This window comes from Schistocerca serialis, chromosome 8 (assembly GCF_023864345.2).
Source record: "Schistocerca serialis cubense isolate TAMUIC-IGC-003099 chromosome 8, iqSchSeri2.2, whole genome shotgun sequence".
Lineage (NCBI taxonomy): Eukaryota > Metazoa > Arthropoda > Insecta > Orthoptera > Acrididae > Schistocerca > Schistocerca serialis.
This window is the reverse complement of record NC_064645.1, coordinates 327,935,817-327,948,492: the sequence shown is the minus strand read 5'-3', so window position 1 is coordinate 327,948,492 and position 12,676 is coordinate 327,935,817. Positions and strand designations below refer to the sequence as shown.

At 44.7% G+C, this 12,676-nt stretch overlaps 1 protein-coding gene across 1 annotated transcript in view; it reads right to left on the bottom strand.

The window, feature by feature from the left end:
- LOC126417002 (E3 ubiquitin-protein ligase TRIM9-like) overlaps positions 1–11,194 on the bottom strand; it is an 87,557-nt gene extending 76,363 nt beyond the window's left edge. Inside the window, exon 1 of the mRNA XM_050084889.1 lies at positions 10,145–11,194. Coding sequence (XP_049940846.1) covers positions 10,145–11,194 — 1,050 coding nt within the window. The remainder of the gene's footprint in view (positions 1–10,144) is intronic.
- Positions 11,195–12,676: the final 1,482 nt, after the last annotated feature.

The following is a 12,676-nucleotide window of genomic DNA, read 5'->3' as shown; positions in this document are numbered from 1 at the left end:
GAAGGCCCAAAGATACCGACTGACCACCGTGCCACCTTCAGCCGCTTGGAGACGTTGGTTCAAAAAGGGCTCTGAGCACTATGGAACTTAACTTCGGAGGTCATCAGTCCCCTAGAACTTAGAACTACTTAAACCTAACTAACCTAAGGAATCACACACATCCACGCCCGAGGCAGGATTCGAACCTGCGACCGCAGCGGTTGCGCGGTTCCAGACTGTAGCGCCTAGAACCGCTCGGCCACTCCGGCCGGATTGGAGACATTGGATGTGGATATTGAGGCGCATGTGGTCAGCACAGCGCTCTATCAGCCGTTTTCAGTTTTCGTGACCCGAGCCGCTACTACTTCTCAGTCAAATAGCTCCTCACGTGACCTCACAATGGCTGAGTAAACCCCGCTTGCCAACAGCGTTCGGCAGATCCGAGTGGTCACCCATCCAAGAGCAAGCCACGCCCAACAGCGTTTAACTTCGGTAATCTGACGGGTACCGGTGTTACCACTGCGGCAAGGCCGTTGGCTTTGATTACATAAGTTACCAACAATTAATTTTTTTTTCAAATATCTACTAGCATTAATGCGTGTCACAGTGTGATGGAGGTTATAGCTTGTGAAACGAATATACATAGGAACAACATCTTCCTCACATAGTGCGCCCACTACAGACATATTTTGTACTATGCATCAATTACAGTAAAAATGAGACTTATTCAGTACAAATGCTTAACTATCTGATGAAGATGCCTTCTGGGAGTTGTACGTAGTTCCCGCAACAGACCATAAATGGCTCCACCATTCACTTCACAACTGAATAAATGGTCTCTGGCATGGAAACTATCCTTCCCGGATATAAGCTCATTGGACCTTTTTTGTTCAGTGACCTGTCATCGATCAGTCCCTAGAGTTTGTACATGGTGGAAAAAAATCATCCTGTATAATGAGAAATTTCGTCTCGAAAAATTCTACAGGGAGAATTCCTTTCAGGCTGGAGTAGTCTGAGTAAATAAAGGCCTCACAGCACTGCGTGTATAGTGCATTGGTAATGTGTCGACCAACATTCTAATGTCAATTAATCGGCACCCGTGGCGGTTTTGGTTTTATCGGCACCGGTTAGCCACACTTCCACGGTTTACCGCATAAATCTATATTTGTTCCTCGCAGTCCATCGCACTGCAAGCAGCTGAGAGCACAGAAGTCGCAGTTCTACAAAACTACTGTGAAATGCATCACTCTAACTTTAGGCAGCAATTAAACGATTGACATCTCTGACTCACGCTTATTATTTATCCGGAGAGCTAACCATTTTCAGTGTCCTGTACTTTTCCAAATGGTTCTCTGCCAATAACAGCGTCGTTGGCTGTTAGTTGCATAGATTTGCCGTTGATTTTATAAATTCATTTCTATACATCTCTAATAATAACTGTCCAATCGTCATCTTTCTGGTACATGTACAACACTGCTTTTCCCATTGGCGTTTCTTCTTATTTGGCCATATACACACACACCGTTAAGTTTAGCTTTTACAAGTGGAAATTTATCAAATCCCTTGCGAAAGTCAAAAAAACTGTAAGGAAGACAGGGTTTAAATCCAGTCAACATCGAAGTCATTAGAGACGGAGCACAAGCTCGAATTGTGTCAAGGATGGGGAAGGAAATCAGCCGTGATCTTTCATAGGAACCATCTCGGTACTTGCCTGGAGCGATTTAGGGAAATCACGAAAAATCTAAATCTGAATGGCCGAGAACCGGAGGTTTGAACAGTCGTCCTCCCGAACGCTAGTCCACAGTCAATAAAAACTGTTGTAGCGCTGTTAATCACAGCCTGCTATATTTAATAAAAGAATTTTGTCACGATATCTTTCTGCGTGGGTGAATCCACCCTTCTACCTCTAGCAGCGTTGTACTGTTGTAGATTACCACATACAGACATTAAACGTTATCTTTAGTTCTACAGCAAACTTTCGTCAGCGTAATTCTGCAGCCTCGTTCCGAAGCACTTCTCAAAAAAACATCAGAACGCAAAAGTTGTAATTCGCACAAAACAGGTATTCAGATGCTCCAAGATGGGAGTTCGTCATTCAGCATGTGCTCTTAGTTCTGATCAGCTAATTTCCTACAAATATCTCTATTCTCGCAGTTCTTTCACGCATGCAAGTCGTCAGCAGTTCATCTTACAACGATTTCTTTTCAGAATCTACAAGATAAGGGTACGTCCCAAAAAAATCTCCAAAAACTGTTACTCTAGACTGATAAATCTTCTCGAGGCTACTGGACTACGAAACTACGGAAGAAAAACTTTGCAGGCCAAAAGTGAGTTTTTAAATCTGTTTGCATCTATTCGATTCGTTCTGTCAGCACAATAAGAGAAAGTTTAAAGACCAGCACCTGCGATGTAATTCGTAGTTTAATTTCTGAAAATAAGTCTGGAAACGCAGCTTTAATCAGTGACTCGCTTCAATATTTGCTGCGTAAAGGACCTTTAAAATAAAGTGCAATGAAAAGTACCCACAGCCATAGACTTTTCGGTCCTTTCAAGACAGTTACGTCACCATGTGAAGATGTGTGATAGCGTGAATTTATGGGTAAAGCGCAAAAGGTAGAATGTGAATCGCTCATCGACGCAAAGTGTCGTTCTGAACACCACAGGGCTGTACTAGATGGTGCGACATTGTCTTTCTTCATTCTGAGAACTAAGTCATGACTACATCACCTTTAAGAGTGGAGTAGCCGTTGGATACGTATTCGGAAGAACTGGAATTACGATCTTCATCCTGCGATCTTTATACATCCTCCGTGGTTTCCTTCAAGGACAAAAATCTAGTGCTGCGATGATTCCTTCAAAGTGTCGGGACCAATTTTGTCCTCGACTTTGTTCAGTCCGATCTACTGCTTGATCTCTCTCACCCTTAATGGCAATAGGACGTACAACAATAACATCCTTTCGATGTGTGGATCGGTTAAGCGACTATGCATGTCGAGGACATACTATTTAACATTAATTCCGAATCGCAGTAGAAACGACCATTTAGTTTTTCATATATACAGAAGTGACAATGGTGAGCAGATACTACGCTATAATTAATCGCTGTTTTTATAATTTGCTCACGAATGGGTGGGAAGGCAGAGAGAGAGAAACAGAGTGAGAGAGAAATGGAGACTGGGGGAGTTGCACCGGGAGGAGACGGGGCAGACGTTACTCTCGCATTCAATCTTAGACCTAAATGCTAACACCTGCATGTTCAGAAAGAATGTGTATCAACGAGTTAAGCAAACCGCCAATGCCGACAAGGGTTTCAAATGTGTCATTGCTTACGTCTACTATACCAACAAAATTAAATTGCAGTACTGAATAAATACATGCTTTACACCTTTAGAAGAAGATGATAACAAGTAATCAAAATGTCGACAAGTAATAGAAAGTACAAGAAAGGCGGAGCATTACTTACACGAGGATTACGACAGTGAATAAGCAATAAAAAACTTGTTCCAATAACATTTCATTTGGCGTCACGAAACGGAACAAACAACCCACCCAAGCAATATTTGAAGTAATACCCATCCTCGAAAATTGGAACTACGTGTCGTCAGAGAATTTGCAGCGCACAAAGGTGGCCATTATTTCAACCACGTTCACTCTAATTGGCAGAAACATCGTACCTAAAGAGCTTTCTGAGATGCGAGTTTCATTTGACAGTGGGGGTGGAACCGTGACAGTCACTAAAGATAATTAAAAACCAGAAAAGATTTGGCACCCCGCCTTTGCATTCTTAATAATTGACGTGTGATATACGCTAATGGCAACGGCCTTGCCGCAGTGGTAGCACTGGTTCCAATCACATTACTGTTAGGCTTGCACAGTATTTCGATGGGTATCCGTCAGGGTGTGCCGTCCGCCGTTGACCAGCGAGGTGCACTCAGCCCTTCTGAGCCCAATAACTGAGGAGCACCTTGACTGAGAAGCAGCGGCTCCGGTCACGAGACCTGAGAACGGCCAGGAGAGCGGTGTGCTGACCACACTCCCCTTTATATCCGCAACCAGTGATGCCTGCCGGCTGTGGATGATGCGCAGGTCAGACAGTACCGTTGGGCCTTCCGAGACCGGTTCGGACGGAGTTTAATTTAGATGTACACTACTGGCCATTAAAATTGCTACACCAAGAAGAAATGCTGATGATAAACGGGTATTCATTGGACAAATATATTATACTAGAACTGACATGTGATTACATATTCACGCAATTTGGGTGCATAGCTCCTGAGAAATCAGTACATAGAACAACCACCTCTGGCAGTAATAACGGCCTTGATACGCCTGAACCTTGAGTCAAACAGAGCTTGGATGGCGTGTACAGGTACAGCTGCCATGTAGCTGTGATACCACAGTTCATGAAGAGTCGTGACTGGCGTATTGTGACGAGCCAGTTGCTCGGCCACCATTGACCAGACGTTTTCAGTTGGTAAGAGATCTGGAGAATGTGCTGGCCGGGGCAGCAGTCGAACAATTTCTGTATAAAGAAGGGCCCATACAGGACCTGCAATATGCGGTCGTGCATTATCCTGCTGAAATGTAGGGTTTCGCAGGGATCGAATGAAGGGTAGAGCCAAGGGTCGTAACACATCTGAAATGTAACGTCCACTGTTCAAAGTGCCGTCAATGCGAACAAGAGGTGACCGAGACATGGCAGCCCATACCATATTCTGCTAACAGTCATTGGATCTCGACCAACGCGAGCAGCAATGTTGCGATCCGATAAACCGCAATCGCGACAGGCTACAATCCGACCTTTGTCAAGGTCGGAAACGTAATAGTACGCATTTCTCCTCCTTACACGAGGCATCTCAACAACGTTTCACCAGGCAACGCCGGTCAACTGCAGTTTGTGTATGAGAAATCGGTTGGAAACATTCCTCATGTCAGCACGCTGTAGGTGTCGCCACCGGCGTCAACCTTGTGTGAATGCTCTGAAAAGCTAATCATTTGCATATCACAGCATCTTCTTCCTGTCGCTTAAATTTCGTGTCTCTAGCACATCATCTTCGTGGTGTAGTAATTTTAATGGCCATTAGTGTATGTACATACGTCAACCGAAAGCTCACTGGATACTTGTTTACTGTGCAATACAGTGTTTATGAATTTCTCTTCCAGTTCACATATTTATAATAAAAATGGCAATTACTAGTGAGCGGACACTGATTGCTGACTACGCTATATAACTATGTTACTACAACCTTTATTCGAAATCACATTCGTTGGCTTCTGCAATTCTTAAGCGAACCGTCACTCCAACATATACCTAGGGCTGTACTGTAAATCAGTCATCACAACCAAGATTTCGAGCGGTGCACCATCAGTCTGGAAACGAAATGAGTAAAATGTTTTTTCCACTTTCAGAAGACGGCGAAAACAACTCTTACGAATATCGACAAGACGTAGAATCTCCGTACAAGCAAGTGAACGGCACGATAATTCATGATGTACAGCAAATCCCTTCCTAAAACTTCCTGTCACAATAAAATAAAGTTAGTTCGCAGCGAGCGATGGTTGCTACAAACACAACACAGTGCTCTTTGTTGGATTCACATCACGTTCACTGTCACCAACAGAATCATCGTACTTGAAATGCATACACAGGCACTTGCTGCGAGGCGTCCGTCACAACCAAGACAAGATCTGACACGTGATATTTATTGGAGAGTTATGTACAGCTCACCGCTTCCATTTTTAATAGCAGCTAATTTACGATATACAGGTTGTTACACATCTCCCATTACAGGCCTCCAAAGTTGTAGAGAGGATTTAGCCTTAAGAGGGAATCCATGTTCGGGAATTTACCGATTGGATGTAAAATAAATTTGGAGAAGGAACTCTTTCAAATTTCCCCCTTCGCAGTAGACACACAAGCTTAGTGGGGGGCGCCGTCGTCTGTGCTTGTCGTAATTGTGACAGCACGTACCATTTTCGCCTGTCTACAACGGCTGCGAGAAACGTGTACGTCGGAAACTTGCTGGGCTGACGCGCCGCACTCTCGACTTCATAAGAGGGCGTCCATCGTCTCGAAGAAGGCAACCCGACAACGAGCACTGCAAACATTGCCCGTTCCCTGGACTGCTGTACACCACACAGCTCAGAGATCATTGTCTTCGCTGTGTGCTTACCGCCAGTCGGGAGATTTGAAACTGATCCGATCTTTAAACTTATTTTACATCCAAATGGCACATCTTCTGACATGGGTTCCTTATGAAAACTTTACAACCCTTAGAACCCTTTAATTTAAATTATGAAACATCCTTTATTTACTTGGTATGCACCAAGATAATCATTAGGTATTTGTTTGTTATATACACAATACAGATTTCGGATTCATCACTGCAGTTTTACATATTGATGAAGGAAAGTGCAGTCACTGCGAGGGGAAAGTAGACCTTGGGCAACTTTACATGTTAACACTATGTCTATTTGGCAAACATATTCGCTGTCTTCGCCAGCACAGCCAAATTGTTACCTATCGTAGAACTCGAGATACGTTACGATCAATCTGTCACTAGAACAGTATTTTGAGGGTGGACTCTAACCGATAATTTGGTTGTAAGTTAGTGAAGCCAATAAATCTGAAGGTGAAATAAAGGTTAGGTTTGTAGCAAAAGACTAATCTGAAGGGTCGCCTAATGTCTACTTCGCGCCATATATGAGGCAGTTGTCTCGTTCGTAAAACTAAAACTGCGCCGTTATTTGAGAAAACTTTGCCTGTATTAGATAATAAAGTCTCAGAGTTGTCTTTTACTCCTTACGAAAATGGAGGAGAAGGGAGCCGGGAGTGTCGGCAGGAAGGGGGGAACAATCTAGGGATCTTGCCACAGTAAAAATCGCTGCTGTAGCGACCGTAATAATCCAAAGACGCTATGCGCGCGCGTTTTGAATCTTTGACAGTCTCCTTTTATCACTAGTTTCATTATAGAAAATACAAATGTAAATTTCATCTGAGAAGAGTATAAATTTTGTATCGGAGAGTTAGGGAGTCTGGATCTATATATGGCCGATGTCTTCTCTGTACGCCGTATTGCAATATGTATTGCACTAATAATTTAGTCATCTTAGTCGATGAGACAGGTAATTTAAGTAATATTCGTAGTATTTCATTAGCCTCATTCACCTGATATCGCTATAAATATTTCCTTTCTAGTAGTGTGGTGTAATCCTTGTGTGTCTGTCTGAGTATGAAACCGACTGAGACGTTGAAAGCTCATTCTCTGATTATTCATTTAATTACACTCACGGACGTGCATCTTTGTGAGATTTTTTCAGAGGTTCTTTAATTTTGACTTACAACGTAATCATTTACGTTCCATTTTTATTAGTCGTCTGGTAGAACAGATAAATGAAGAGTGGTAATGGAAAAAGTTCCAAGGACCCTTTCTTCTTCAAAAACAAGTTTTCAGTGATATTGTGTTCTTGCTACGCTGTTACATGTCCTTAGACCCAGCCCAGGTGCGAAATCAGGGAAAAATTAGTTCAAACCAGCATTATAGCAGATAGTGCATTGCCATTATCCAACCGGGACTTCTCTCTGGACTTCCAAAACTTAAAAGGTGTGTGAAGCGATTTTTGTTTACTACAGTTCTACTCGTTAAAAACTGAATGTTGCATTTACGTATTTGTATTATTACAAATAAAACGTAGTACCTGAGTATTAATGGCACTTACAACAAAAGCTTTCTTTTTGTTATTTTCTCGAAAACTGATATTTTTGAGGCTGTGTCCGAATAGAAACTGATTCTTGCAAAGAAGAAAACACCAGTCAGCCACTGTTAAAAATGAAATTTAATTATACAAATAGAGGGTTACCGACAGGTTCATCTTCGGACGGTAGTTTCCGTTTGTATCACATTTGTTGTTGCTTACATTAGTTGTTAAAAAAACAGCTAACAACTAATGTAAACAACAACGAATGTAAACAGCCGTCCGCAGATGAACCTGTCGGTTCGAAATCGGTAACGGCGCAGTATGTGTAAATAAATATCATTTTTAACGCGTTTTCGTCTTTGCAAAAATTAAATTGTAAAAACTTCCTCATTGGCGCATAGAAACAATCAAATTCCAGTTATGGAAATTCCAACGTTCTTAATAAAGTATTTGTTTTCTAATTTGTGCCTTCTTTTGCGATGGTGCGGTCTGCAGCGTAAGTCTGTAGAACCAGAAAAGCTACGCAATTTTTTAATGCAAACTAGTTATGTACAGACGGAGTTACATTGTTATAAAGAAGGTCCAGAATAGCTGCAATGTAATTATCGGTATGTGTTTCACCCAGATATGTTTCGCCTTTCATTGCCATTTTCAAGTAACCTTTGAATATAGTATTGGTGAAATAATTTACGTACATAATAATTCTTGTACATTTGATTGATAACACACTGGTACTTACTTCTAGGTGAACCTGGCGTTGTTATTAAATACTCAACAATAAGCAATATTGCAATTACGTAATGTACCAACTATTCAGCAATGGCACTTACGTCACAATTTACTGTCGGTGTAATATAGACGTCAGTTTTACCCAGACATAAGTGCCAATATGTAATCAATCAATCGTACAAGGCGTATTACGTAGCCTACGTAAATGATCTCAGCAAGATACACCGTCTTTAACTGAACGGGAATACTGAGGAAGCTCACGTGTCCATTTTTTGACAAAACTGTGTTGCCTATGATTTTGTACTTTAAACTTCGCCTAAACGGAAGAGAAATACCCACATGTACAAAATGTATTGGGTTCCTCAAAATTTTATGTTGTCGGCACTGTTTTAAACAGGGGGAAAATTCGATACGTGGCTATGAATGAAATGAAAATGCATAGTCCAAGGCTATTTCTGCCATTCCTACCAAAAGATGAAATTATCCAGAACTTCTACACTGACTTTCGCAACTGGCCAAGATGTGTGAAAGAATGAACTATATGTCGAGTATAATCCAAAAGAGAATGGAAAAGAGGCATAATTTGTTTGATTTTTGTCCGTATTAGCAACAAAGCGTAAGTTATGGTTAGATTTATGTGTCTCTATTACAAAATATCGAGAAAGCTCCCGTGTTCACTAAATAAATTCTGACTTAACATCGAGAATGCGTATCACGTGTGTGTACAGTTCATTGGCATTATTCCGTTTACATTTGTTTGACCGAAAAATGATGAGAGAAACGGAATTTCAACATAATTTTAGGATAGAGGTTGATTCTTGCAGAGAAGATAACAGCAGCCAGTCAACTTTTATAATGCTGTTGCCACGCGGTATTAGTCGAGCAGTCTGAGGCGCTGCAGTCTTGGACTGTGCGGCTGGTCCCGGCGGAGGTTCGAGTCCTCCCTCGGGCATGGTTATGTGTGTTTGTCCTTAGGATAATTTAGGTTAAGTAGTGTGTAAGCTTAGGGACTGATGACCTAAGCTGTTAAGTCCCATAAGATTTCACACACATTTGAACATTTTTGTAATGCTATTTATTTAAACAGCACCGTTTGGAAGCTAATGTAAAGTAACAAAAATATATCTTAATAAGCCGTCTGATGATGAAGCTGTCGGTTCGAAACTGGTAACAGCGCTATTTAAATAAGTAAATACCATTATAAGAAGTGGAGGTTGCCGTTATCTTCTCTGTAAGAGTGAAACCGCATTTTTTAACACAGCCACGGGATCAGAACGTCAGTTTTCGACAAAATAGCGTGACTTTAAGACTTGGAATGTTTGTTGTATCTCCTAGAAAGTTTAGGTTATTGCACATGTGGGGTTTCTCAATATTCCCGTTCACTTGTCGTGAAATATGTGAGATTTGCCACTGAGATTTTTTTCCATTTCCACGCTTCAAACAATCACTCTTCAGGGAAGGGTAGGGGGGGGGGGGGGTGCGGAGGAAGGGCCGAAGTAAATTTCATTTAAATTGACGGGTTTCAGCCTAACGTCGACCTCGGGCTACGGCAGAAATCAGTTTTTCACAAAAAGCGAGATATAAAGGGTGAGCAGCCACGAAGTGGATGGATCACGTTCACTGTCACTGATAGAGACGCAGTAAGCGAAGGGGTGTGGTATGCGAAGCACTTGTTGACTGCCACTGGAAGGTGGTAACCACTAGGGACGGGGTAGCACCGGCACTGCGGGAGACTCACCTTTTGGGCCTTGCACATGGTGTTGATGGGCTGGACGTCGTGGCTGGCGTGTCGCGAGTCGTGCACGCAGGAGGCGCAGACGGCGGCCTTGCAGACGAGGCAGTAGAGCGAGAGCGGCTCGTCGTCGTGGTGCGCGCAGAGCGCGTCGCGCGCGCGGTGGCGGGCCCTGAGGGCGGCGCGGCCGGCGGCCGGCTCGAGCAGCGTGTGTCGCGCGAGCGGGCCGCGCGCCGGGTGGCAGGCGTCGCGGCACTGCTCGCAGTACAGCACCTCGCACTGCTCGCACAGGACGGCCGCGGGCGCCGCCGGCTCCGTCTCGCACAGCTGGCAGCGCGCCGCCACGTGCCGCGTCTCCAGCACCTTGTCCACGATGGCCTGCATGGCGCGGTACTTGGGCAGGTTGTGCGCGCCGCCCTCGTCGAAGTAGACGGGCTTGCGGCACGCCGGCGCCGGGCACGACAGCGTCAGCACGCACGGCGCGCCGCCCGCCGACAGCAGGTTGGGCGTGCCCACGTAGCTGTTGGGCCGGCTGGTGCACACGACGCCGCTGTCCGTCTCGCTCAGGATGGACAGCTTGTCCACCTCCTGGTAGTCGCATCCGGCCGCCGCCCCCGCCTCGTCGCCCGCCGCCGTGCCTCCCGACGAGGACGCCGTCGACGCGGACGACGACGGCGGCGCCTGTCCGACCGCGACGACGGGCCCCGCGGCCGCGACCCCGCCGGCGGCGACGCCCCCTCCCCCCAGAGACGCCGGCTGCTGCAGGTGCACGGCGCAGTTGAGGCACAGCGCGTGGTAGCACGGCAGCAGCACCGGGTTGCAGAAGAGCTGCTTGCACGCGGGGCACCGCAGCTCCTCCTCCATCGCGGGCCGCTCGTACACTACTGACTGCCGGCCGCTCGCCGCCACGCTGCCGGCGACTCCGTCCGCGCCGCGGCCGTGCTGCTGCCATCTACCGTCCGCTACGCGAACTCGATCCTCCTTTCCACCTCTCCGCCATCTGTTCAGTGTCGACGCGACTACCACCTCTTCATTAACTCGATGGGAAACAGCCATAATTACAACATATTGTATATACATACATACACACATACATTAATACATGTTCCACAGATCATGAAAACGACATTTCGTTATGATGTGGAACGTGTCACTTTCACATCAGTTTTCTTTACGCAAAATAAAATAAATCGGGTGATGCTGCGGGAATTAGTTTTGGAAATGGGACGCTTAAAGTAACAAATGAGTTTGTTATTTCGGGAGCAAACCCTCGGCTGTTGTATATCATATTTCTGCCAATTTTTTTGTGTAGTGTTCAAGTGAACGTTCAGTGTTGTTCGTCTTTCCAAAGTGTTGCGAACAGAAACCATGCTGTCGCTTGGTGTAAATTTTATATCTCTTGCGAACAGAAACCAGACTGAGACCTGAGTTTCTCCTGGCGTATACAACTTTCAAATAACTTTCGGGAATTCAGCCAGGTAACACTTTCAGCGACCGCCGATATTTCGGCGGGAGACCACCCCGCCATTTTTAAGGCAAACTGCAACGGACAGGCGGCGCACATGCAAAATTAAAACCTCGGTTCTCGGACTGAAGCAGGAAAGATAACACACACACTGAACACTAGTGCCACCAAAGATGACCAAAGTCAGAGCTATCGACAGTGAGACTACGAATTCGCAGGTGAGGTAGCATTGATTCTGTCCCTCTTTTTTTTTCTTTTTTTTCTTTTTTGACAGGGGAGAGAGTCGGATTCCAAACAGAGTTTAAACAGAAACCGCCATCCCTGTTAACGAGGTTGCTCGCTAATTTAATCTCAACTGCCTACCTAATAACACTGTCCCAAGAGCTGGACGTGCATGCCAATATCTCGGTGTTATTATATAACATGGGATGACCAGTATCCAAGCAATGTTCGGCAATAGCACATCTACTTGGCGGCTGTAATCCTGTGTGCCGTTTATGCTCAGTACATCGGTCCGCCACGGTCCTGACAGTTTGACCAATACATGCCATGCCGCAGCTACAAGGAATACGATATACACCCGCCTTACGCAATCCAACATCATCCTTAACGGAACTCAAAAGTGCTCTAATTTTAGATGGAGGTCGGAAAACACATTTCACATCTTATTTCCGTAAAATACGACCGATCTAGTTGGACGTGTTTCCTACGTAAGTCAAAAAGGCAGTAGACTTAGGTGTTGACTCAGAATTATCATCTATCACCCGATGTACAGTTGGTCGATAGCGCAACGCACGTTCAATCTGTCTATCACTATAACCATTTTGACAAAATGTAACTTCAAGATGGGACAGCTCAGCTGGCAAAGTCTCAGCGTCAGAAACATGTGCCCTGTGTACCAAGATACGAAGTACCCCTTCACGCTGAGCCGGATGGTGACAACTATTAGCCTGTAAGTACAAGTCGGTGTGAGTACCTTTCCTGTAGACTGCATGTCCCAATGATCCATCATCCTTCCTCCTAACCAACACGTCAAGAAAGGGAAGGCAACCATCCTCTTCCACCTCCATCGT